The 24,807-nt window shown below is 38.8% G+C and overlaps 1 protein-coding gene across 1 annotated transcript in view; it reads right to left on the reverse strand.

Annotated features, from left to right (window-relative positions):
* LOC122829569 (serine/threonine-protein kinase WNK2) overlaps positions 1-24,807 on the reverse strand; it is a 47,044-nt gene that overhangs the window by 3,314 nt on the left and 18,923 nt on the right. The window contains exons 6-27 of the mRNA XM_044114271.1: positions 24,184-24,272; positions 23,240-23,459; positions 21,437-21,716; positions 21,227-21,345; positions 19,490-20,416; positions 17,195-18,165; positions 17,059-17,107; positions 16,045-16,239; positions 15,464-15,862; positions 14,488-14,730; positions 14,268-14,311; positions 13,672-13,828; positions 13,473-13,589; positions 12,788-12,958; positions 12,142-12,184; positions 11,899-11,997; positions 10,883-11,649; positions 7,823-8,090; positions 7,229-7,453; positions 4,955-5,053; positions 1,073-1,117; positions 323-618 (exon numbers count right to left, since the gene is read on the reverse strand). Coding sequence (XP_043970206.1) covers positions 323-618; positions 1,073-1,117; positions 4,955-5,053; positions 7,229-7,453; positions 7,823-8,090; positions 10,883-11,649; positions 11,899-11,997; positions 12,142-12,184; positions 12,788-12,958; positions 13,473-13,589; positions 13,672-13,828; positions 14,268-14,311; positions 14,488-14,730; positions 15,464-15,862; positions 16,045-16,239; positions 17,059-17,107; positions 17,195-18,165; positions 19,490-20,416; positions 21,227-21,345; positions 21,437-21,716; positions 23,240-23,459; positions 24,184-24,272 — 5,823 coding nt within the window. The remainder of the gene's footprint in view (positions 1-322; positions 619-1,072; positions 1,118-4,954; positions 5,054-7,228; positions 7,454-7,822; positions 8,091-10,882; positions 11,650-11,898; positions 11,998-12,141; positions 12,185-12,787; positions 12,959-13,472; positions 13,590-13,671; positions 13,829-14,267; positions 14,312-14,487; positions 14,731-15,463; positions 15,863-16,044; positions 16,240-17,058; positions 17,108-17,194; positions 18,166-19,489; positions 20,417-21,226; positions 21,346-21,436; positions 21,717-23,239; positions 23,460-24,183; positions 24,273-24,807) is intronic.

Below are 24,807 nucleotides of genomic sequence, written 5' to 3' on the forward strand. Positions count from 1 at the left end.
ACTCTACTTTTACACCGGCAAGGTTAAGTTGTGTCTTTTCCTAACATAATGTTTAATAATGCTAAGAAATAATGTTTAATAATGGGTAAGAAAAAACATTTTAAGTGTAATTAGTTATAGCTCCTAAAGAAACACTAAATGACAAGGTCAAGGTTTTGTACACTAGAGGTCTGAAAATTGTCTCAAATCTCTAACTGGTACATCAAAGGAAGCGGACATTCAGACTCTGTAAGCATTTCTGAAGGCCTGAATTGTCTGGTTTGGTGTATAAGATCTGCAAAAACTCCCCTCACCATTACTTCCACATCTCAAACCCAAATACCTCACATGCAACTGCACCCATCTGTGTAGGTCTGCACTCTGTGGCCTGCTGGCGGGTCTGCTGTCTCATCCTGTTTAGGGAAGTTCGTGGCTGATTGGCTGCCGCTAGAGTCTCCTTCGTCCAGTCATCCACCAGTTTATGAAGGTCCTCGGTAAAAGTGCCTCTCTTGTTGTTGCTGTTGTTGGTCTGGACCTGAGCGAGCCTCGTTAATGGCTGAGGAGAGGTCGACTGTGCCGCCGTGGTGAGCGAAGGCTGGATTTGACTCGAGGTGGTCTGTGTCGTGTTGAGAGGGGACCCTGAAAAGAGACAAAACTCTTAAATCTTCCCACAGAGAAAACATTAAAAGCAACAGGTAAATCAGTTGGTTGTGGTATGGCAAAATTTAAAAGCAGCTGCATTAAAAGGAATTGTGTCACAATCAGCTAAGAGTTTTTGGTGAGGCCAGACAGGCTAAATACATATAGAGGGATAGACATTTAATTTGCCTGCCTGGCAACCAAATAACATAAAAATGAAATGTTTGATATGCAAGAAGTGAACAGGTAAAGTAATCAATGGATATTGTCATGCAAAAGAAAAGTCAGTTAAACAATATGTAGTAGTCAGAATATCCATGTCTTAAATACACAGAACCACATTTCCAAGATCCAAAACAATAACAAGGACAAAAAAGTGTACATAAACAATATAAGGACTAAGTTTGTGAGGACAATAAGAAATACAGAGAAAGGAAGTAAATAAGATAGTTACTACTACTGCGCTCTTTGCCTAGACATAGTCGTTTCAGAGTGGACCCTATAAAAAGGTAAAACAGCACAAGACAGAAACAGTTAGGCCAAGACACTGAACGCCACAAGGATTTGGACAAGCTGCTTCAAAAGCACAATCAGCTATTAAACAATTAGGGAAAGAGAAGGAGGAAAAGGGGATTTAAAATAAATATGGGGGTAAAACTGGAAGATAGAACCATGTTGTCCCAACTTGATCATTTGGAAAAAAAAAACTGCCTACCGCTACATCTAGATGGCAAAAATTAGACTGCCAGTGTTTCTAGTCAGGACGAAGACATTTAAGTTTCAGAATAAAATGATAAACTATTTATTTGCTCATATAAACTAAATGAAAATGTGTATATACAAATTATTTTACTGGTTGGTAGGCAGAAGGTGAGAGAAAACACTGTTTACTACCAAAAGAAATATTACTGGTGAAAAAAAAAGAATCACTGCCCATGTGAGAACCCCTGTAGAACAAAATGTGAAACCTAAATAAAACTTCACCAGCTAACAAAGCACATTGCTAATATTTGAAACTCATCAGCACAAATAAACATGCAAATAACTCAGGAAGAAGTGACAAAAAAAACAATATCAATGATACAGCCCTTCATGTTGCGAAGCATGTCTCCATCAGTGCCCTGTCTGGCGCCTGCACCATGCACGTCTTCTCCATCCAAACATGAGGGACAGAGAGAGCAAAGGGCCCTGCCAACACTAGGGAACTGTATGCACCGGGGTGCCTTTACTTAGGGGATGTTAAACAATCAAAATCAACAGTGATTGAACATACAGAAGAAATTAAGAGGGTATAAAAACGGGTTGTTTCTCTTGCACACATCAATACTTGTAGGCACAGTCCCACTATTTTGCATTAGGTCTGACCTACAACCCATGTTTGGACAGGATTAGCTGTTCCCAAGCCAAAGTGTCTGTGAGGTGTTTTGATCTAAGCCAGAAGCACTGCATTAAGCAACAGTATTGCGAAAATGAGGTAACATAGTCAAGTTATAATGATTAAGAATGATTAACTGCTGTTGTTTGAATTATGGAAGACTGTAAGAGCACTGAAAAAAACCCAACCATTTACCTATAAAATTACTTATTATATTGAAGTTAATTGTAGCTTAGCTTTAAAAACCACACTTGTGAGGAAGTTGGCACATAGAAACAGGCGCATAGGTCTAATTTAGTGGTGAAATTAGACCTAATATTATGACAAAAGACAAAAACCATATTTCAACTCTGAAGGAACAATGAATCTCCTGATAATGGAGATTTTAAACTTAACCAACTCATGTTCTGAACTATATTCTTGGTATGTCTGCACTTTTCTTTTGTCAACCACATCTGTAGCTATGAAAACCACACTTTTTGCCAATTACTTCCTAATTCACAGTAAAAGTTAAACAGCATTTACTGCTGCAGCTATAGAAACACCACTGGCTACAATTTACAATGTTCAAAGAAATGCATGTTTTTTTTAAAGGAGAAAACAATTAGTGGAATCACATAAAAATGCCTAATGATCCTAATCGTCAATGAATATTATCAAAAGGGTGAGTTAACTTTAGCCTGTTCGTCAGTAAACTGCCTTCTACTAAAAATCTAGTTATCAAGAGTTTAGATAATTTAGCTATGGTATGCTTTGCATCATATATTGAGAAACAAATGAAGTTGTGCTGTAATGTCAGAAAATTACAGTAGTATTTTAAGGCTGTTCTGCAGAAGCTCCAATTGGGCAAAAAGTATCTGTTGCTGCCATGAAAACAACTCTTGCAGCATCCATTTTGGTGAGTGAGGAAAGTTGCGACACAATCACAACACCAACGAAGACAATATACACCGTGTTCCAAATTATTATGCAAATTGGATTTAAGTGTCATAAAGATAAAATTTTTTGTTGTGCTATTAAATTTATAGATAGTATTGTGTGTCAGGGCTCTTTGAATCACTATATTTAAATTCAGAGAGCTGGGTTGATTAGTTTGTCTGGTGAGCTTGATTAAAGGAAATCTACTTAAGAAGGATGTTCCACATTATTAAGCAGGCCACAGGTTTCAAGCAATATGGGAAACAGAAAGGATCGCTCTGCTGACAAAAATCATCAGATAGTGCAGTGCCATATGACAAGTTATGAAAACATTAGATATTTAATGAAAACCGAAGTGTTATTGTTCTGTGAAGAGATTTGTGGCTGATTCAAAACAAAGATGGGTTTGTACAGATAAAGACATAATAAGAAAGGTTTCTGTTTGACAAATTTATCAGATTAAGAGAGCAGCTATTAAAATTTTGAAATACAAAGCAGCAAACAGTTATTTGAAGCTGCTGGTGCCTCTGGAACCTCGAGGTGGAGGATCCTCCAGAGTCTTGCGGTGCATGAACCTACTATTCGGCCACCCATAACCAGAGCTCACAAGCAGAAACAGTCACAGTAGGCCCAGTCGTACATGAAGATTCATTTTCAAACAGACTTGTTCACTGATGACTGCTGTGTGGATTGGTGGTGGATGGCTCCCACATCCCAACGCAGCTGTGACGTCAGCAAGAAGGTGGTGGAGTCATTTTTTGGGCCGAAATCATGGGGAGAGAATCATTGGTCGGCCCCTTCAAAGCCCCCGAAGGTGTGAAAATGACTTCAGCAAAGTATATGGACTTTCTGACTGATCACTTCCCTTCATGGTTCAAAAAGAAGAGCTGTACCTTCCGTAGCAAAATCATCTTCATGCATGACAATGCACCATCTCATGCTGCAAGGAATACGTTTGTGTCATTGGCTGCTATGGGCGTAAAAAGGGGAGAAACTCATGGTGTGGTCACCATCCTTCTCTGACCTCTGACCTCAACCCTATTGAGAACCTTTGGAGTTTCCTCAAGCAGAAGAAACGAGGGTGGGATGCAGTTCATATCAAAACAGCAGCTCTGGGAGGGTATTCTCACATCCTGCAAAGAAATTCAAGCAGAAACTTTCCACAAACTCACAAATTCAATGGATGTAAGAATTGAGCAGGTGATATCAAAGAAGGGGTCCTATGTTAACATGTAACTCAGTCTGTTAAGATGTTTTTGATTGAAATAGCTTTTGATTTTAGTACATGTGACCACTTAATGCTGCACATTCAAAGAATGACTGTTTGCAGTTCTTTATAATCCATAAAATGTTGAGAAAATCTGCTGTGCATAATAATTTGGAATAGTGCACTTTGAGTTTTTTATTTTTGAAAAAACAAAAACAAAAACAAACAAAAAAACACGTTTTGTTCAGTAAAATTTGATTTATACTGACCATCATTTGAATTGACCATTTAAGAAAATCTGAGAAAATATCACTTGCATAAAAATTTGGAACACGGTGTAATACTGATGAAAAATAACATAATTTTTTTTATTTGCATTCTGAAGCTATTTCAACAGAACGTCATTAAAAGAAGCTATATCAATCACCAATGATCTTTTCCACAGACCCACCTAACCAAATTAGAGGATCTAGTAGAAAGGCAGTAACTAAAAACAAAAGGATCAAGTCCTTCTCTCGGCAACGGAAACACAAACATTTTGTTGCCTTATACACTGTTGGGTTCAACTAATATTACTGATGAATTAAAACAATCTATGCATGTCACTGATGAAATTTGCAGAACAAATTTTAAAAGTTTTGAGACTGAGTGTAATATGCAAGAATAAAATTAAAAAGGAAAACAGTGATACATATCAGGTGAGAAAGCCTGCAAGAAGGGTTGGAAAAAATAACTACTGAACTCATTTGCTTTAAAAGAAGAGTGACAATAAAATCAAGTTAAATAAAGTGTATGAAAAAATGAGCAAAGGGGAATAGAAAAGAACAAATACAAACAGATGGACAGAGACACAGGTCCACTGAGGAATCTAGTGCGTGGTTTGCTACTAGATTTATAGGTGACTCTCTCTGACGTTTGGTGGTAAACCGTCCAGCCTGTAAAGATGAATAAAGGAGGGAAGAAGAAGAGAAGAAACAAGAGAAACACTTTGAAAAAGTGAACAAAGATTAGTATGAGAAACCCCCACATGAAAAGCATCAGAAAAGGATACTGAGTGGGTTGTTGGAACCAACTACAGCATTCAAAGATGCAAATAATCAAAGACTATAGAAAAGAAAGAATAATCACGTGTTTAAACAAATAACTAATAATATTGAGCTTAAAAATGGATGCATGGGTAAACTGTTAAAAGTAAAACAACAATGTTTGATTGTTGTCATAACTAAGTGTAAGGGGCTGTGTTCTGATTCATTCATAGAAAAGGGTTCAAATAAGAGAGACATCTTTTTGAAAAGTGCATCATGACACATATGAGGAAGAAAGAATAAATAAAACATTATTGTTCATCTAATGTTTTATTCTACCTACTATCAGTTAAGTCTAAGGATAGTCTAAAAATAGAAAAGACATAACCAACGCAAACAAATCTGTTTAGGAGGAAGATGTGTGGTTAACCTGATTTTCTCATCAGGATGACTTCATCATGCTCACAATACACTGTCAGTGCCTAAAGTAATTTATTGTAAAGCTTCTGGAACACAGCTGATCTGAATGCAACAAAAATTCTTTGAGATATGCTGGTCTCATTTCCTATCAGAAACAAGCTTCTTGATTGACTGAAAATAATCTAATAACAATGCACTTAGCATTCTCACTTCTGAAGACAATTTCAGATTATTTCAGATTTAAATCTGACATAAATATTAATTATTTTGGGCTTAACTGTTGCCCTTAAGGGAAAGGAAGACAAGGAGGAGAAAAAATATGCTTCAAATTTTAACATATCAAGCCAGGATCCAGAACTTACGTGTGATAATTTAGGATGATGGGGAAAAGACTGAAATTTTGGATTTTGCAAGTATGATTCATTCTGACTGCACTCGCAAATATATATACACAAAACATTCTGGTAAGTAAAAATTACTGTGCAAAATGGCACACCTACCTGTACACTTTCCTCTGTACAGAAAATCTCCTCACCCAACTGGTGTCATAATGCTAAGAAACCAATCTAAACACTGATGGTGATGCATCTTCACATTAAAGCTAAAACTGATGTTGGAGGTGCAGAAACTTCCCAATTATGCAGGGAGTTTAGCAGATGCTTTGGAAATATTCTATACCAGATGTGATATCTAAATTAAAATTATATGACCTAAGTTCTAGGATTGCAACAGGCCCATGTCTGTCATCAAGCTATACAAAAAGGCCTGTCACAATCCAGTAATGATTGAATGTTTTTGGAGACCATAAGGCAGATTTAACCCATCTGATGGGGGTCTTAAATTAACTGACTAAAAAAATAGAGGAAATACTATGTGGAGCATCTATAGACCTCTTTCTCATTGGTCATTAGTCTGTTACAACAACAGGAGATGACGGTGAGCATGGTAAAATAGACAAAACAGCCAATGCTCTCCAAAACAGCAAATAATAGAAACTATTTGCTGTTGTATGTTTCATTGTGAAATGACAAATTAGAAGGTGGGTGATGCAGCTGAGTGACTGTAAGCACACAAACCATCGTTACCTGTTATGTACGGAAGAAGGAGCTAAACTTAGATCAAGAATATTTGGATAGCTGATCAATAGTTGCAGATAAAGTTCCCAGTTAAGGTTCCAGCATATTTTTGCTACAGTAATGTAATATGAAAACATCCTATACCGAGCTTTATCAAGGATTAATCATTGATGCTGTTAATACATGTTGGATAATACTTTGTTAATGTCTGTGACAAGTGACTTGCATAGTTAAAGTGTAATAAAATCTGTACCACACCAACACTTTGTCTTGTTCAACATGTTTGGCTTGTCCTAAGCCTCTTTCTGGCACAATAAGGAGTAAATGCTTCATAGCACACTTTTTTCTCTTTTACTGAATTATTATAAATCTGTGGAGGACATAGTGAATTATTTACAGATACAGTGGTAATTTCTTTGTTCAGTTTGTCAGTCTAAAGGCAATCAGATTGCCTTTAGACTGACACTTCAGGTCTGATTGCCTTTAGACAATATAAACACCATTTTAGGTGTTTATAGTTCCAATTGAATTAAATTTTATTTGCACGTCTTGTTTTGTTTGCCTGAACAAAGACTATCATGAAGAGTACCTTGACCAGGATCAGCTTGGTTGGCCATCCCGTCCCCGTGTCTTCCAGCGTAGATGTTGTCTGATGAGAAAGAGCCTTTCAAAGAACAGGGTTGCTGTGTGTGAACCTGCTCCTGGACTCTGCTGGGCTGGCTGTTGGAGGAGGAGCTGCAGCTGGAGTGGGCAGAGCCATCTGACAAAAGTGAACTTTTAGCTGGAGAGCTGGATGAACTGGTAGCACTTTCTCCTTAAAAAATAAAATAAAATAAAAATAAAACGGATGAGTCAGACTGAATCACTGCTTCACACACTCCTACTTTTTTTCCCTTTATGTTCTACTAGATCACAGGTGTCAAACTCCAGTCCACTGCCCTGCAACATTTAGATGTCCCTTTGCTGCACCACACCTGAATAGAATAATTAGGTCATTAGCAAGGCGCTGGAGAACTTATCTACGTGAGAAGGAGGTAATTAAGCCATTTCATTCCAGTGTTTTATACCTGCGGCACATCTAAAAACTGCAGAACAGCGGCCCTTGAGGACTGGAGTTTGACACCCCTGTGCTAGACTAAAAACATCCAAACTGTTTATCATCCTACCATCTCTACCCACGTACCTTTCCTCTCCACACTGGTGCTGTTGGGATTATTTCTGAGTTGTTGCACCATCGGATTGAGCAGTTTCCCAGCTTTCAGTTTGTGTTTGCTGGTTTTGCGCCTTCGACCCGTCGTTGGAGGAACAGCATGGAGCAGGCTAACCTTGGGGGGTACAGACTTTCCCAGGTCTTTGTACAGACGTTCGATCTCACTCCTCTGGAATGCCTGCAGCTCAGAGATCTCCTTCATGTGTCTATTGTGAAAACACAAAGAAATAAGATACAAATGCTCCCAAAAATAATAAAATATATCATTAAAGAAAATAATATTAGAAAATGCATTTCAATAAATTTGACCATTGAAAAAATTATTTCTTTTAATAATTTTGTTCTGAAAAGGTAGAAAATTAAGGTTAAGGTGTGTAACCACTAAAAACAAACAAACAAAAAACAGTTTGGTGGGTAGGCCTGTCACGATAGCAAATTTTGCTGAACGATTAATTGTCTCAAAAAACTATTGCGATAGACGATAGTATTGTTTGAAGACCTTTTTACACAGATTTAATGGAAATGATGTAATAATGCATGCGATTTCCTGCCAAAGATGGATGCACTTTATTTTCAAAAGAACACCCAACACTGGAATTTATAAACAAAATAAACAAAACAACCAAAAATAAAAATAAAATTGATTCTCAGTCTCCATTAACAAAAATGTACTTGAATAAAAACGAAATAATATAAAGCCAAAGTGTAAATAAATACTGCATTCAACCAAAAGAGTGCAGATTATAAAGTCTGTTTACCATATTGCCCTTCAGTAATCATTAGATTTAAATAGAGAAGATGGGCACATCGACTACCTGATGCAATAAAACTTTGATCGTTCTAAGATTGTGGCTTGTGATCATCCTGTAGTGTGTAGTGTGTTATGGTAGATCGTTGTGGCGCTCCGATCTAAATCAGGGTTTTTCCCTGCCGGGATTGTTAACGCAGCCTGTTGAATGTGACAGGTAGCCAATCAGAAAGCGCAGATTCTCCTCCTGCTTTCTGAGGGGAAATTACAGAGGGGAATCCCAAACAGCTGAAACGGCGCAACCCGAAGTCCAGCAGACATTGGAGATAATATGTGGAAACAACATTAATGTTTATAAAACATTTTGTACAAAGAATATAGAAATGACGAGGGGAGGAGTTGGAACGAAATCGCTACGTTGATGAACCCGGTAACTTTTCAGCTGTTCTTCGTTAACGTGACATAAATAGGTTATAATGATTTTCATTCAGTCAGGACGTTACGCTGACACTAGAGCCACATGCGTTGCAGGTAGATTGTAGTAAAGCATTGATTAATGCCTGGTTTTAAAATTAGTTAGCTGGACTTGTAGCCATTATGTTGTGCCCACTGTCGGCACATCGAACCCGATCGAACCGTTATACCTAGGATTTCTGTTGGCTAATGTGTGATCTCAGATTTTGAAAATGGGCCGACAATCGACCGACAGCACTAAGATGGTGTCGTGTGCGCTGGACATTACACTAAGGAAATGAGGAAGGGAGGATCAGTGGAGAGCACCTGAGTTGAGCCTTTTTTCATTTAGCGTCATCAACAGAAAGAGAAAAAGGCTGGAAGAGACGATAACGCCGATAATTAAAATGACGTAGATAGTTTTAATTTATCGTACGATTAATCGATTTTTCGTTTATCGCGACAGGCCTATTGGTGGGGAATAAATACATAAGACCACTTTAAAAAGTTTATGTCCTTAATTATCCAATAGCTCTTTAGGTACCATCGCTAGTCGCATTTCAAGCCTTAAGAAATTCCTCCAAATTCTCTTAATGGGCTTCGTTTCACAATCCTCTCGAGGCTTGATTATCTCTGCTGCTTCTCATCCTTTTCGATCGCAGATTTTCCTTCCACACAATTTGAATTAATATGCTATGATAAGGTGCTGTTAAAGCCAGTTTTTCAAACAATGAACTCTGTTAGCATTTTTCTCCATGATAGTGTGGAAAAAAGTTTTGAATTAAATTCTTTGTTTGCTTGTAAATAATATTTAAATTTATTGAAATGTGCATGTTGTAAATTCATAAAAGTGGCTACTTTATTTGTTATAATACTGAATACATGCATTTAGAAGGTGAAAGCAACAGCAGGTTACTAACTGTATCAAATGTCAGTTATTGGAGCTTATTGATTTTTATGGCATCACTATTGGCTTAATTTGTCCAAATATACAGAATTATTAGAATGATTAATAAAGAGATTAAAAAGATATATTACTCCAGATTTTCTGCTTTACAACATATGTTTTCTTTAAGATGGTCCAAATTGAACATTAATCATCCTGATTTTTTCAAAACATTATTTAAAAACAGAACAGGACGGAAAGAAGTTTCAGGACCTCTTGTTACCTTAACAAGAGGTGATACTACCACTTGTAAAGTAAGTAATTATCACAAAAAAATTATTGTCCGGAATAATACTTTCTACAAGCCTTTTAATCTTGACTACTACTTTTTCCCAAACCTAAAAAAATAAACCACTGTAATTATTTCATGAAAACTTTGCCTTTTCATGCAAGTTCGATCAAAGGATAGAAGAAACCAAACTCAATTTTAAAAAACCTAGAATCAGCTTTTAAAATGGTTTGTTAAACTAAAATACCCTCAAGTTTAATCTAAAATGTTATTTTCTGCATTAAATCTAGTAGACATTAAAATAAATCATAGAACAGTTATTGTTATTTAAAGGGTACTTCCTCATCTGTAAACAGTTGAGAAAGTCCATCTGTTTACAATCATTTTCAGATTAAATCAGTTCCATGCAGCCATGATGTTATCTCTACACGCAGGCATGGCTCTCCTGATGTCAGATAGCCCCAACATGAGAGGATTTGTTTTATCATGGTAAAAAAAAAGAAAAGAAATCAGTCTGTTTTCTTGAGAAAGCAAACTTATTATGGGTATTGTTTCTGCATGCAGTTTTCTTCTATATAAACTGTATTCCAAGATCACAGTGTGCATCAGTGAATATTGACATTTATGTAAATCATAAAGAGAAGTAATGTACTTTACCATTGGTTCCATCTTCTTCTTTGTGACAGCCTCTGTGCTGTGCCCATCTGAGACCGGAGGGGAGCTCAGTCTGTCTGAGCTGGAGGACTGAGGCTCAGAAGCCGTGCTGGAGGGCTGTGAGGGGGGGTGCTCCTGGTACAGCAGGTTTCTGAGCTTCTCATCCAAAGTCTTGATGGTTCGATCAACAAACTCCCCCCTTGGAGGGCCCTCCCCGTCCGACTCACCTTGCCCGCCACACTGCTGCTGACTTGAAGTCGGGTTCTGATGTGCAGGGCTTTGGGGCTGAGAGGTCACGGTCCCAGGCTGGATGGGTGTGGCGTAAGGCTGCTGCAGGACAACGGGCTGCTGGCTGGCCAGCTGAGGAGCTTGTTCTTCAGTCGGGCTGGCCGTCTGATTCGCTTGATTATTCAGCGACGAGATCAGAACACCAGCAGCTCTCGCTTCTTTATCAGTGACATTAGCATCCACAGAGACGGGTGGCACAATAGCACAACATGGCATTTCAACCATAGACACAGCAGAGAGAGATGACTCCTCCACAGGAAATGAGCTTTCATGGTTAATGCTCCCAGTTGTGCCGGTACGTTTGGTAATACTAGGCTGGCTCTGCTGGACCTCGGATTCTCCGATAATTTGGTCTGGAGGTTGCACCAAGGTGGAGGCAGAGGGGGCGGTGGGGCTTTGGGAAGGTAAAGATGTGACAGGGGTCGTCAAAGTAGTTGTGGTGCTGCTGGACCCGACTGACAGGGAGCCAGACGTTTCATACTCTGGAGAAAGAAAAGGGGCAGAGTTCATGAGAAAGGGAGCAGATTGTGAATTTAACAGCCAAGCTACAAAGAAGACGATGTATGTGCTGTAGGTGCCAAAGTGTTACATCATCACTGTTCCCTCCATCCAACTCAAGAAGAGCAAAAAAAATGTGCAACATATTTAGTTAATCCTGCAACAAGAAAAGAAACTAATGTAGGTAAATTGTACAGAAGACAAGAGAGAAAATAGCAAAATGCAGGACATACCCTGTGCTGTAAAGGTGTGTGTTGATGTGTTGTCTTTATCCTGCATGAGTGTTTCATCCACAGGGCAAATAATGAACCAGCGTTTTCCGGTGTGCAGGACTGTCACAGGGAAAGATGGGAAAACTCACAGATCTTCTAAAATATGCTCAGTGAGAAATTTAAGATGCAGGCTGATCTATAAACCAATACAAGTGCTGAATTCTTAACTCTATAAGTATGTGTGCTGCATGTTAAAAGTCTTACCATTTTGTTGATACACCAGCTGTGGAGTGGTGGGTTCTGAAGCCTTTACAGATAAAAAAAAAAGAGGGAACACAGTGTAACTGGATGGAAAACAGCTTAAAAGACATCTGTAAAACTTTTATTTTAATAGAGCAATAAGCTCAAAGAAATAAATTTAATTGGATCAGGATTTTAACAACTAGTATTTCTGGCTTCTGTGGGCAGCGTTGGAAGTTAAAGCCTAATGACAAGGCATCACATTAGGGTCACGGAGGGGGCAAATCATTCTAAGACCTCTGTCCTAATGGAAATCTGTGGCGGGAGCCAAAGCGTTGAGCTTTAAGCTGGAAAACTTGAAGATTTATGGAGTTTATATAAAGAGTAATGTGCTAAAATTTCTCCTGAGATGTTTCTCCTGGTGACCAACCACATAAAATGGATCTTCTCGTTTTACTGCTCATCAAGCGGTTCTTCATAGAGTTCGGAGACATATTTTGCGCAGAAATCACAGTCTCATAACTCAATTTTACGGATTATTCTTTCTGTTTTTTAGTTTTCGCTACCATAAAAACCAGAATGCTAATTTCTTTGTGAGTGAACAGCCTTACAAAACCAAAACCAGATGATTCAGTAATAAATTCCCCTGGCTCAACAGTTTCTTTCTCACCTCTGATCCCAGTGCACAACATCCTTCATTCTGTCTGATGTTACACCCCTGGTTGGAGTTCCTCTCACCCTCTGTGTCCTCACTCAGCATGTCTTCAGCTTTATCTACAATGTCTTTCAGTTGTTCAATAAAGATCTCCTTTTCCAGGGGCAGAATGAAATCATTGTCCACCTGAAGAAAATGAATTAGACAAAAAAAGAAAAAAACACAGATGTGACCTAAAAAAATCAGAGTGGTTCTGTTTCTGATGAAGTTTATAAAAATCCATCACTTAGGACTAAAGACCTAAGAGAAAACAACAAAGAAATCCTCCGGAATATCGCTCTTCTTATTACTACACAAAATGAAATCTTTACTTCTGTGTTTGGATAAGTACCAATAAATTGCTGAAAAGGCTTTTTATTTTTGCTTTCAGGAGTCTTCAATCTATTTTGGACTAAATAACCATGTTACTGATATATTCATCTAATCAAATTTTCATTTATTGCTTTATATGGCCAATATGAATGTGCAAGCAAAGCTTTGAAGAAGAGAGAAAAAGCAAAAGACACCCAATGTATATATATTTCTTTGCTGAATGCAGCTGAAACCAGCTAAGAGTTTCCAGGACGATGGAGACTGAGGCAAAGCATGCTTCAAAAACCTTTGTAACAACTAAAGGGGCTGGACTCTGCCGCTCACGTACCATATACGTAGCAATCTCCTCTGGAGCATCTCCATCCAGGTCAAACTTGAATGTTACCATTTTGTGATTATGAGTTTCTAGTTGGCATTCTACCATCTTATCTCCAGTGTTACACACCTGCAAGCAGGCAAAACATAATTTCAACTTCTTTAACAACTACAAGACCTCTGCTCTTTTATAAAGTATTTAAGTCACTCACGTTGAGCATGCTCAGCTTTGGTTTGCCACACTTCTCCTGTCGAGAACGCGTGCGTGATGACTTGCGGTGTCTACGCTGTTTTCCTTCACTTCTGCCTCCATGTGTCCCTTCATTGCCATCACTCATTTCTCTTCCTGATGTCACATCAGAGTTGATGCTGATAAGAGAAAAAAAAAAAGGACATTTGCATAAATTCTCTACAGGTAAAATTCTCTGAATAAACAGGAAACATAATTATACTGGAGCCATGTCTTCAAGATTTGGTTATATGAGGTCAGCTATGTGAAAAAAACCCAACAAAAATAAAAAACTTAACCTTTCAAAACTTAACCTTTCAAGATTTACCAATTGTAATTTTATGTTGGGTAAACAACATTTGCCATGTCTCCATAAAAAAAGCTTTTGATCTTTTTTTATGGAGATTGTGATTTATGTGATTGAATAAAAAGTTAAGTAAAAAGAAATGAAAACAAAAGTAGGATAAAAGAGAAACAGAATATAATTTTTTTTTTATCTCTCTGCATATTTAATAAGTGAAAATTGCTAAAATTGTCACAAACTTTAACTGATCAAGTTGAATGGTAATAAGCTTTTACCTGTCACAGCTCTGTCCTCCAATGCGTTTCTCTGACGCTTGTTCCTGCAGAACACAGAAATAAAACACCCGGGAGATGATAATGCACAAATAAGTCTCCATTCCTGATTTAGTACAAACAACAAAGTTAGTTCAGTACTGTTATATTCAAAACTCTTTGGAAAGCACAATTAACAAGGAACAATAATTATATAACACTACTAAATGTCATGCAGTCATACCTCCACGTAAATCTCTGATGACCCTTGACCTGCCGCTCCCGTGACGGTGCCTGGGATTTTCTGCTGGGAAGCCTGGCTCTGTGGGGGCATCTGGCAGGACTTTGTGCTGTCCAGCTGGCTGGCCGCAGTGGCTGCGCCCAGATCCGCCTCATTCTGCACAGGTGAGGAGAAGACTGCAGGCTGCATGAGCTGAGTTTGCTGAACCTGCTGCGTACTGGGGCCGTACTGCGTCTGCTGCGCAACCTGTGAATTTCATTTAAAAATGCTTTTGCTGTTATACTTTTTCTGGATCATTAATAATATTTTGGATTTTTATGTTTGCATAACCTGATGTAATGGGAACATAAACCTATTTTATTCTGTAGAATCAGTCTCAGGATTTCTGCAGGTTTCACCAAATCAAATGCAAGACCACTATGAATTAAATTTAAGACGTGTATCAAAAATTGTCTGAAGAAAATTGCATATTTTGAAATGTTCTCTACAGCCTTACCACTGTAGTGCCAAGCTTTTTTGAACAGAATGCACCCAGCTCTGTGTCGATAAGTAAGAGACGTGAGAATGGCAAAAATGAATCCACTTAACCATGACAAACACAAAAAACTAGCTAACTACCCAGTAAATTTTAGCAGCTAGTTAGTAGTAGCTGCAACCACCTCAAGACTCCAAAACTTTTGTCTGACAGAAAAGTCCGGAAATAAAACCAATTAAAAACTACATAGAAAATACAATATTAAATAGCTCTACTAACAGTAAAAATGACATTTGTAAAAATGAATTTAATACATTTTAGGCATTAATTTTAGGTACACAAATGTAAGACTTTTTAAGGATGCACGGACACTCTGATTAGAAAAATAAAAGATATATGAGCACAATGGAAAAAAATAATCTTAAGCACACAATAACTTAAAGTAAGTGCACACCCTTTCAGTAAAAGCACAATAATTTGCTTCTCTGCACCTATCACAATTACCTGTATCAGCGGCTGAGAGCTGCCATTTGCAGGGAGGTGTGTGTTTGTGTGCATGGGGTGGCTAGTCAGTGTTGATTTAAACAAAGCCTGCATCTGAGAAGCCTCAGATCTAGCAGCTGCAGGTTGGTGCTGTGGTGAGGTAGGTTGCACCATACCCAGCACAGATGAGGGGGATGGTACAGTAAGAGACACTGGGGTGGGAGAAATTAATGTGTTTTCAATGTGAAGAGGGGACAGAGGAGAGACAGAGGGGGTTACAGGTACAGTATATCCGGGAGAGAGGAAGATGTGAGTAAGGGAAGAGGAAGAAGGGTGAGGAGAAGTGCAGGGGGGAAGGTAGGCGGATTCAGAGTCAGTCACAGCTGTCACCACCTGGACTGTGGGGTATTGTGAAGGAAACTAAAGGAAACAGGAAGAAAGAAGACAATTACAGGATCTAGAAAGTTCAAATGAAGAGGAGTGAATCAGGGTAATTTTAACTATTGCCACTGCTGTTCAACCATAAATTAAACCAGTAAAACTGTATAGACAGTAAGATAAATAAATGCATTGAATAAAATATCCAGGCAGCCTGGGATTACCAGTGATGTTTGTGATGATGGGAGCGAGGCAGAAATCTGAAGGGGCTGGAGGTGTTGGTGGACAGCAGTTTGGGAAACTGATTCCTGATGAGCTGGTGTCTGACTTGATCCAATGGAAGCTGATTGGCTGAGGCTCAGTCCATGGCTTTTGTCATCTTGTCCAGACTTTGAAATGCTCTGACCAGCTGAAACATTCTAACAAACAGTAATACACTAAGATCAGAGAAACCTTAGGGAAAGCATGAAAACATTTTAGCAATAACCCAATGTAACCCCATGGTATTGGGGGTCTGATTGATTCTTCAGTATGCCCACACAGAATTTATATCAACATCAGAAGTTGCTGATGTCAATGCCCATTATGTTTATGGCTTGAAAAACTGCATATAAACTGTGATTTTTTTTTTTACAATGTAATAGAATGAGTAAGAAACCCCACACAAAAGCTATTGAAACACAAGTCATTACATTTTATGAGGTTGAAAGCAAAAACAAAACGAAGCTTGTTGATGTAGAGCAACTTGTTAGTGTTCACCAACAAACAATAAATTTAGAACAGCGTCTTAAAATGTTGCCAGACCAATAATCACCAGATGGCAATCATTACATTAGAATATAAGAAGCAGGAGCAAGACGTGAGTTTATTGTAATCTTACATGTTGAGTTTTTTTATAGTTTTAAAAGACGCATTGTTTTAGCATTATAGCAGCTTTGTTAAACAGGTTTAACCTCTTATAGGAGCAGCATTCATACTGATCTGCAGAACATCTTGTTTATTGCTGTCAGAAAAATTGGATGGGAGACGCTGCATCAATAAGAATACACTTGATGAGTGAGTTAAGTGCCACACAAAAGGTAAATACCTATTCTTCATGACTGGGGTTAAAAAAAACGTTAAAAAGATTTACCTTAATTCCTTTTGTTAATATCTGAAATGTATGAAATATTCTCAACTAAAGTTAAAAGGGAGTGTCACCATGAAAATATATTAATTCAAACAAACTGGCCACTCACTTCCTGGTGGATGTGTGTGCTGTGGTTCTGCTGGGTGGAAACTGGAAATGTCTGAGATGATGCTGCTTGATTAACTCCTTCCCCAGTGACGCACGATGCTAGCTGGTACTGGTTCTGTTGGGTGGAAACTAGAAATGTCTGAGATGATGCTGCTTGATTAACTCCTTCCCCAGTGACGCACGGTGCTAGCTGGTACTGGTTCTGCGCTGGTGGGCCCTGCTGGATGGCAGAATGCGCGTAACTGTGAGAGGATGCATCGGGCACAGCTGACGCAAAGAAACTTTGACTGCCAGCTGGAATCTGTCGAACTGGGCTTCCTTTGGGATGCGGCTCATTCTGACTCTGTTCTGGAACTGCATTTTGCAAAAGAACTGGAGCGTCCGACTGGTGAGTAGGAGACTGAAGTTGTTGAGAAGAAAGCGTGGGTGGCTGAGCCGCTGGATGGCTGATGATATGCACAGATTCTTGGCTAAGATTATAAACTTGTCCAGTGTTTAGTGTGTGTTGTATGTTTGACTGGGTGTTTTGTTGAACAGAAATAATCTGACTGTAAAGTGCTGGTGTGGAAGATATCTGACCAGGCTGCTGATTGGCTGAGGCCTGCTGAGATGTGCTAGCGGAGTGTGCAGATTGGCCATGGGTCGTCGCTGCCATTGCTGAGGAAACTGTGCCAAGAGAGCAGCTTTGCATTGGCTGATGTGCTGCAAAGATGGCTGCTGCAGCCTGATGATGGACTGCAGGGTAGCTTGATGCAGCCTGTTGCTGAGTTGAGGCAATAAGGTTCTGAGAAACCTGATGGGCTTGGAGGGTGAAAGTTGGAGAGCCCGATGCTGCTGGCTGATGTTGGTGTCCAGCAGTTTGATAGCTCTGTGCAATATGTTGTGGCACAGCCGATGCTGCATTAGTAACTGCAACTGATGTTTGCTGCTGGGTATATAATGAGCCTAGACTGGTTGGGATGGGTGTAGTGCTGCCGAGGTGAGCGGCATACAGAGCAGCGGGGTAGCTGTGTCCAGGTTGAAGGGACTGCTGCGGAGTGGGCATGGCTGCGCTGGACGAGGGCAAGCCCTGGACAGACGGCTGCTGTTGGTTACCTGCAGAACTGGCCTAGAGACAAAAACACAATTCAAAGTTAAAGCTATATCAGAGGTTGTTTCCTACAGAAGTGCAGTGCCTTGCAAAAATATTCATGCTCATTGAACTTCTTCATGTTTTGTCACATTACAAAAGCAAACTTCAAAGGTTTGTTGTTTTTTTTTTTGCAGTTTTGCATGACAGATGAAGACAAAGGAGTAAAAAACTGAAAAAAAAACAAAAACAGAAAACGAAATATTTTTCTTTTTTTTTTCAAAAATAAAGACTTGGAAAAATGTGCCTTGCATTTGCATTCAGCCTGCTTTATCCTTGAGTTGACTGAAAGATAGATTGTCCTAAACAGTTCAGTCCTGGAAGAAAACCTGTTGGAGGCTATAAAAGACTTGAGGCTATAAAAGACTTGAGACCTGGCCAGAGGTTCACTTTCTAACAGGCCGACGTTAAATATGCAGCATTGATTGGTTTAAATGCATTTATATGTTTTGGAGTGGAAAAGTCAAAGTCCAGACCTTAATCCAATTAAGAATTAGTGGCACAAGTTGAACGTTTCTGTCTATAGATACTCTCCATTCAATGTGACTGAGGTTCAGTGATCTAACAAAGTTGGCAAAATATTCTAGAAGACTTCCAGCACTAGTTACAGTAAGAGGAGGTTCCACAAAGAACCAACTTAGGGGAGCTGAATACAAATGCACAGCAAAAATATTTCTGATTTTTATTTGAAGCAAAATGCTTTATCTTCCATTTCACAATAACTGAAAATGTTTTGTTGGACTATCAAATGAAACCTGTCAGTAATGTGATAAAATGTTTAAAATATTCAATGAGTTTAAAAAGGTTTGCAAGAAACTGCAAGTGTGAGGGAAAAGAAGACAAAAGGAAGTTAATTCAAGGACCTTTTATAATAAAAAGCAAGAGCAGACAGGTGTGTGGTAAAATGAAGGCACAAAGGAGAAATGGAATAAACAGAGAAATTAGATAACCATCCCTTCTCCCCGAGGTAAAACTCAGCTATCCATGGCAGGCTAAGGATAGACAGATGCTGTATTACCTTGGCAAAGTAGAAAGGAAAATGTTAAAATCTAGGGCATTTGCAAACGTGCTTTGCACAGGTTAATCAGAAGGGTAGTGTGTTACACCATTCTCCTCCGACAGAAGCAAGCTTTTGATTGCAGCTGAAGGTCTATGAAGGCAGCAAGCCTAAGAGTAGACAGGAGACCGGTCCAGCTTCATGCAGAGTGAAAGATTTAGTTCGTACAGGCTGGGAAAAATCTGCAAAGCAGGAGTTGGCTCCATTACAGGGAAATTGATTCACTTGTCTGCTGCTGTAACCTACCACTTCCAAAGAACTGGTAGCTTGTTGCTCTCTGGAAAAATATTTCTCCTTCCAGTGCTGGAGAGATTCATGCTCTTCAAATAAGCCGTCGCTCTGTGGAGGACTAGTTGGGACACCTTCCCCATCACTGTGAGACAGCCCCCCGGCTGTTGAGGAGTGCAGTGGGAAAGTTTGGGATGGCGTAAGGGCAGAAGGAACTGATTTACGGCTGATTATATTAAACAGGGACTGCTGCAGCATTGAAAAATTTGAATAATCGCTTGATCCTTTTGTCTGTCCGTAGCAAGAGGAAGGTAATTTTCCAGATAAAGGATGGTGGCGAATGTCAGATGGACAATGATGTGTTGGAGAGACGGCAGTAAAGGGACGGTGGTTCCCATTTTGGGACTTTAACAGAAGCAGAGAAAGGCAGGCTTGGCAATCGGAGCTTCTATGCAACGCAGAAAGATGGTTTTCATTAGACGCTAGACTAAGAAGACTACTGAGGTCGGAGTGTCGGCGTGGACTCTGCACTGGGAGAGCCAAAGACTCACAGGCTGTTGGTGACGGCGATCTGACACCAGCGTCACTACGGCGGCGCAACTCGGTAGGTGAAGAAAGAGGGGAGAGATGAAACATCGGCTGAGTGGTTGGGGAGGGAAGCCTGCCCTCAGCTTCAGAGACAGGCTGAGGATGGGTTTCCCTGGGGCTGGTTTCCACCAGGTTCTCCCTTACAACGGGGATGGGACTGACTGATCTCTGGGCCCGAATGAAAGCGTGGAGATGAGCAATTTGGCTTGCCCTTTGAATGTCAATAACAGGGGCACTTCCCCTTCGTTCTGCACTTCCCAGTCGAGCCCTGAGCTGCGGGCTCAGTGGTGTCTGCCAAACTTCACTGATTTCAGAGGAATGAGGTCGGTCTGTCAGAAAATGGCTGCAGCTCTGGCACTGATAAAGAACAACCCAAAAGCAAAACGTGTTACTCAAAAATCAACAGAACAAAACCAGAAAAAAGTGTATGAAGATGCATATGTAAGATTTTGAAGGGTAATGTTTGCAGTGTGCATTTCAATAAATAAAATGAAAGTTCCTTTATTTCAACATGTCAATTAAAAGAGTGAAACTCAAACAGATTCATTAAAATACAGGGACATAACTGATTTTTTTTTCTGTTAATTTGGATTATTATGGCTGCCAGCTAAAAAAAAAAAACACACAAAAATGATTTGAATAACTCAAAATTACATTTTGTAGATCAATTTTATGGTGCATAAGACCAATAAAACACATGTTATGAAGACTATTAAAGCTATGCTTTGATTCTTTCAGACATGTAAAAGAAATCCTTGAATATTAGGGATGCTTAACCTCTTGCTCTCACTTCCTGCACAAGAAACATATTTTGAAAGAACATATTCTTTACAGATATTCTTCATATCTTGAAAGAACATATTCTTTCAAGATATTCTTCATATCTTGAAACATATTCCAATTGGTGATTGGATTCATCAATCCATTGGTGTGTGTAATGAATCTATGAAACATATGGATTTCCCATTTTTAATTGACTGAAATAAAAATAATAATGTGATAATAATCTAATTTAGTGAGATTCATCTTTATTGAACAAATGTCACAGTGAAAATATAGTATCAGTGTTCATATAAGGGGAAACGTGAGCAGGGATTGATCTGAAAGTTTACATGTGCTTCAATAAGTCTGAACGTATACATTTCACTAGAGTGATGTGATACAAACCTGCTGTGTTGCCATAGTAATAGGCTCCAGTAGGGACTGGTAGAGGACACTCTGCTGGCTGCTGTGAGAGTCTGAGTACACAGTAGAGCCCATGCCACTGTCAAGTGTGCCGTCTGCTGCTGAAACGCACAAAAATGCACTTCTATGAAAAACAAAAAAAAGTGAAAGATTTATGTGTTGTTTCTGGGCAGAGAGAGTGAAAACTCCTACATGTCACTGAAGTGGTACTGGTTGGCAGGTTGTGTAGCCTGCTGTGCTGATCTGCGTCTGTGTCTTCAGGTTCAACCACAAGAGGCTGTACAACATGTGGTGCTGCACCCGAGACGCCCTCAGATGATGTCACATTAATTCTCTGGCCCCTGTCACCCTGATCCACCGGAGCTACTATAGCCGCCGTCCTCCCTCTTCTCCATTTTATCAGCGCCACACGGTCTCTGATCGACTTTCCCACAGTTTTAACGTCGCTCTCTTGGAAGAAGCCCGAGTCCACCTGACAAAAAAAGGGGGGAAAAAATGATTTTCAAGATATTTTTAGCGCTGAGCATGTGAGATGGGAGAGGGTGCATTAAAAATGGGAGAGTGGGAGGCAGACGGAAAGAACAAGCAAAGGAAGAAAAGGAAGGAACAGAAGAGCTATTTAAAGGGGTCAGAGCTGCGGGAAATGATTCCCTTTGTTAATGTCTGGCTCATTGCTCACATCAGAGCTGGCAGAAATTTAACATCTACAAATATAGATGAAGCTGCGCAAGGATGACGTTAGAAACAAATTTACAGCTAAAATATCAGGGGGTCTTTACTGTGGATAAAAAAAGCACCTCATTTATATTAAATTACTATGTAGCATAAAATACTTGGGATTGCTCAGAACATTTTTAACAGTGTTTATACAGTACACCTAAAATTATATAAAACTTAACAGTTCTAACATTAACAAATGGTTGTGAGCGCAAAGCACAAACTTGCTGAAACTTAAGGGAAAAGCACATCTAGCCACCAACCACTATTCCTTGATGTGGTGCCCATCCATCTTTCTATTTATCATTTATTTATTTTACACGCTTTATACGTTACCAATTCTAAATGCTTGTTTGCAAATTGTGGCAATCTTAGCTCAAATATTTCTAGACAGTTTTTGACATAAGTTTCAAGTTGCACTGCCAAGAAAAAAAAAGAGCTGTATGTTTTTTTTAGAAAAGGTTTTCTGCACAAGATTAACAGGAACTGCACTAAAAGTGAGAGAACTTGTTAATAGTAGCCTAGCACCCCAACAAACTGCTTGCTATGGAGACATTATCCCTAAGCATGGTAAGAAAGTAGTAAACTTTAATTAAGAATTGGGTTTGAAATCTGAATCTACAACTGCCTAATGCATTAGATCAGTTAGATCTGTGACTAAAGGTCCTAAACACGAGTGCAGATGAACCACTGTACATCTCTGCCATTGTTTTAGCATGTCAAAGGCGACAAACCAAAAATGGAAAAAATAGGGGGGAGCAGACAAGAAAGGAAGAGATAAAAATATAGGTTGGTCATTGTTTTTTTTTTGCATTGAAAAAAATTCCAGAGGCTCTAAATGACAATGTTTCATTCTCCATATGCAGTTTTATCAAAGGCATAAATACCACAGTCTTTTTAAAAACCATTTCTGTGGTTTAAGCAAATGTTAGATGAGCGATTGTAGAGACTTGAGGAAGTTGTGGTGGCTCCCACATGGAGAAAAACACTCTTTTTAATCTTTCATCCACTGGGAACATATTCGGATGAAACACTAAAAATAGATAAATACATAAAATGCAATAAACATGTTCCTAGAACAGCAATGCAACTTATCTCCACTGTTGGCGTCCAGGCTTAATACATATAAAACCACTGAGTAACCAAGAATCTGAATAGATGAGGCTTCTAAAAGTGAAACAGTTTGAAAAATATGAAGAAATATGAAGATTGTCTGCATGAGAAACACAAACTAAGTCACAGCTCTTTTAAGTAATGGGTACTAAATAATTAACTAACCATTTCTTGTGCCACAACCTCAGGAACCTCCTTCTCCAAGTCAAATGTGAACTCAATGGCTCCACTCTCCTTGTACTTTCCTTTTAACTTCTTATGGTCCTCCACCCACAGTTTCAGAGCTATGGTGGGTTTTTTCCCATCATCTTCCTCTGCAAGCTCCACCCTCACACCTGTGTCCTCGGCAAAGAAAGCATGGTTCAACAGGTCCTTAATGGTATACCTGAAAAAGCGAAAAACAAACCAAATAAAACTCAGACTGAACAATTTGGGCTAAGATTTGGTGGCCTGACAATTGGTAACACAATGACAGTAATAAGTTGACAGCAGTATTTTCAGCCATAATATATATATTTTTAATTTATTCATATTTATTGAGTTTGTAGCTAGTGATTTTATTTTTATTATGCAAGAGGTATTACTCTATACATATAATGAAGTGCAAATCTTACAGTTTGCCTAATGTTTACATCGGCTTTTTTTAAAGCAAAAACTGATTTTATATATATATATATATATATATATATATATATATATATATATATATATATATATATATATATATATATATTTTTTTTTTTAAGAGAAAATTAAAGCTCAAATTTAATTGATTGATTGACGTTGATAAGAAACTGTAGCAGCCCTCAGCAGAAATTAAAGGCAGTGAAGACATGACTTAGGTTCACTTAGTAATTGCATTAAGACATTACCAGGTGTTTTCCATTTGAGCTCTGGCAAATGTTCCCGAAAAAGACCCACCACATGGTATTCAAGGCTCATTTGGCCTAATTGTAGGGAAACTCATTACATCACAGAACTTTAAGACACTTTAGAAGGAAGACTACTGTGCTGTTGAAATCTTTAGTGTCAGAGAAACAGCAAAAGTCATTAAATGCATGAGTACCTCTGGACTTTGTTGGACAAGAAAAAAAAAAAAAATCACTTACCGCTCTTCTTTTTTTTGACATATACACTCGCCAATGATCTCCTTGATTTCAGGATCCACAATCTTGTTGTAGCTGGCTGGCTTTACACCCTGAAAGGAAAGAGACATGAATACAGAGAACATGAAAAGAGATGAAAAAGTTTTTCTGATAAAAGCAGAAAGAAAGCTGAAGTGTGTGAAGGCTGTTCTTTTTTGGGTTTCAACCTAACAGGTCTTATTACACACACCCTTTAGTCAGATTGCAACTATAATAAATTCCTAACCGTTCAAATAGACCCATAGATCCTTGGTCAAAGGTCAAATCTGACTTTGTTAAAATCAACAGGACGGATGAACTAAGGCATTTTACAATGCCACATATATCACATTTATACAATAACGTATTTGAATTAATCAGGCACTGAATGTGCCAAGAGTAAAATTTAAAAGTATACACATCTTTTAGATCATCTTTTCATTAGGGAAGTAAATTGTTATCAGTATCGCTTTTGATCTATCGCAAATTAATATCCCACTTTGGTCTGGCGCAAGCAGTATCTAGAGACAGCTTCTCTAATGTTTCTCATCATTGGGAGCAGAGAGCCTTTCTGCACTAACTGCATATACAGTAATTATGTCTTAGCTT

This window comes from Gambusia affinis, linkage group LG01 (genome assembly GCF_019740435.1).
Source record: "Gambusia affinis linkage group LG01, SWU_Gaff_1.0, whole genome shotgun sequence".
Taxonomy (NCBI): domain Eukaryota; kingdom Metazoa; phylum Chordata; class Actinopteri; order Cyprinodontiformes; family Poeciliidae; genus Gambusia; species Gambusia affinis.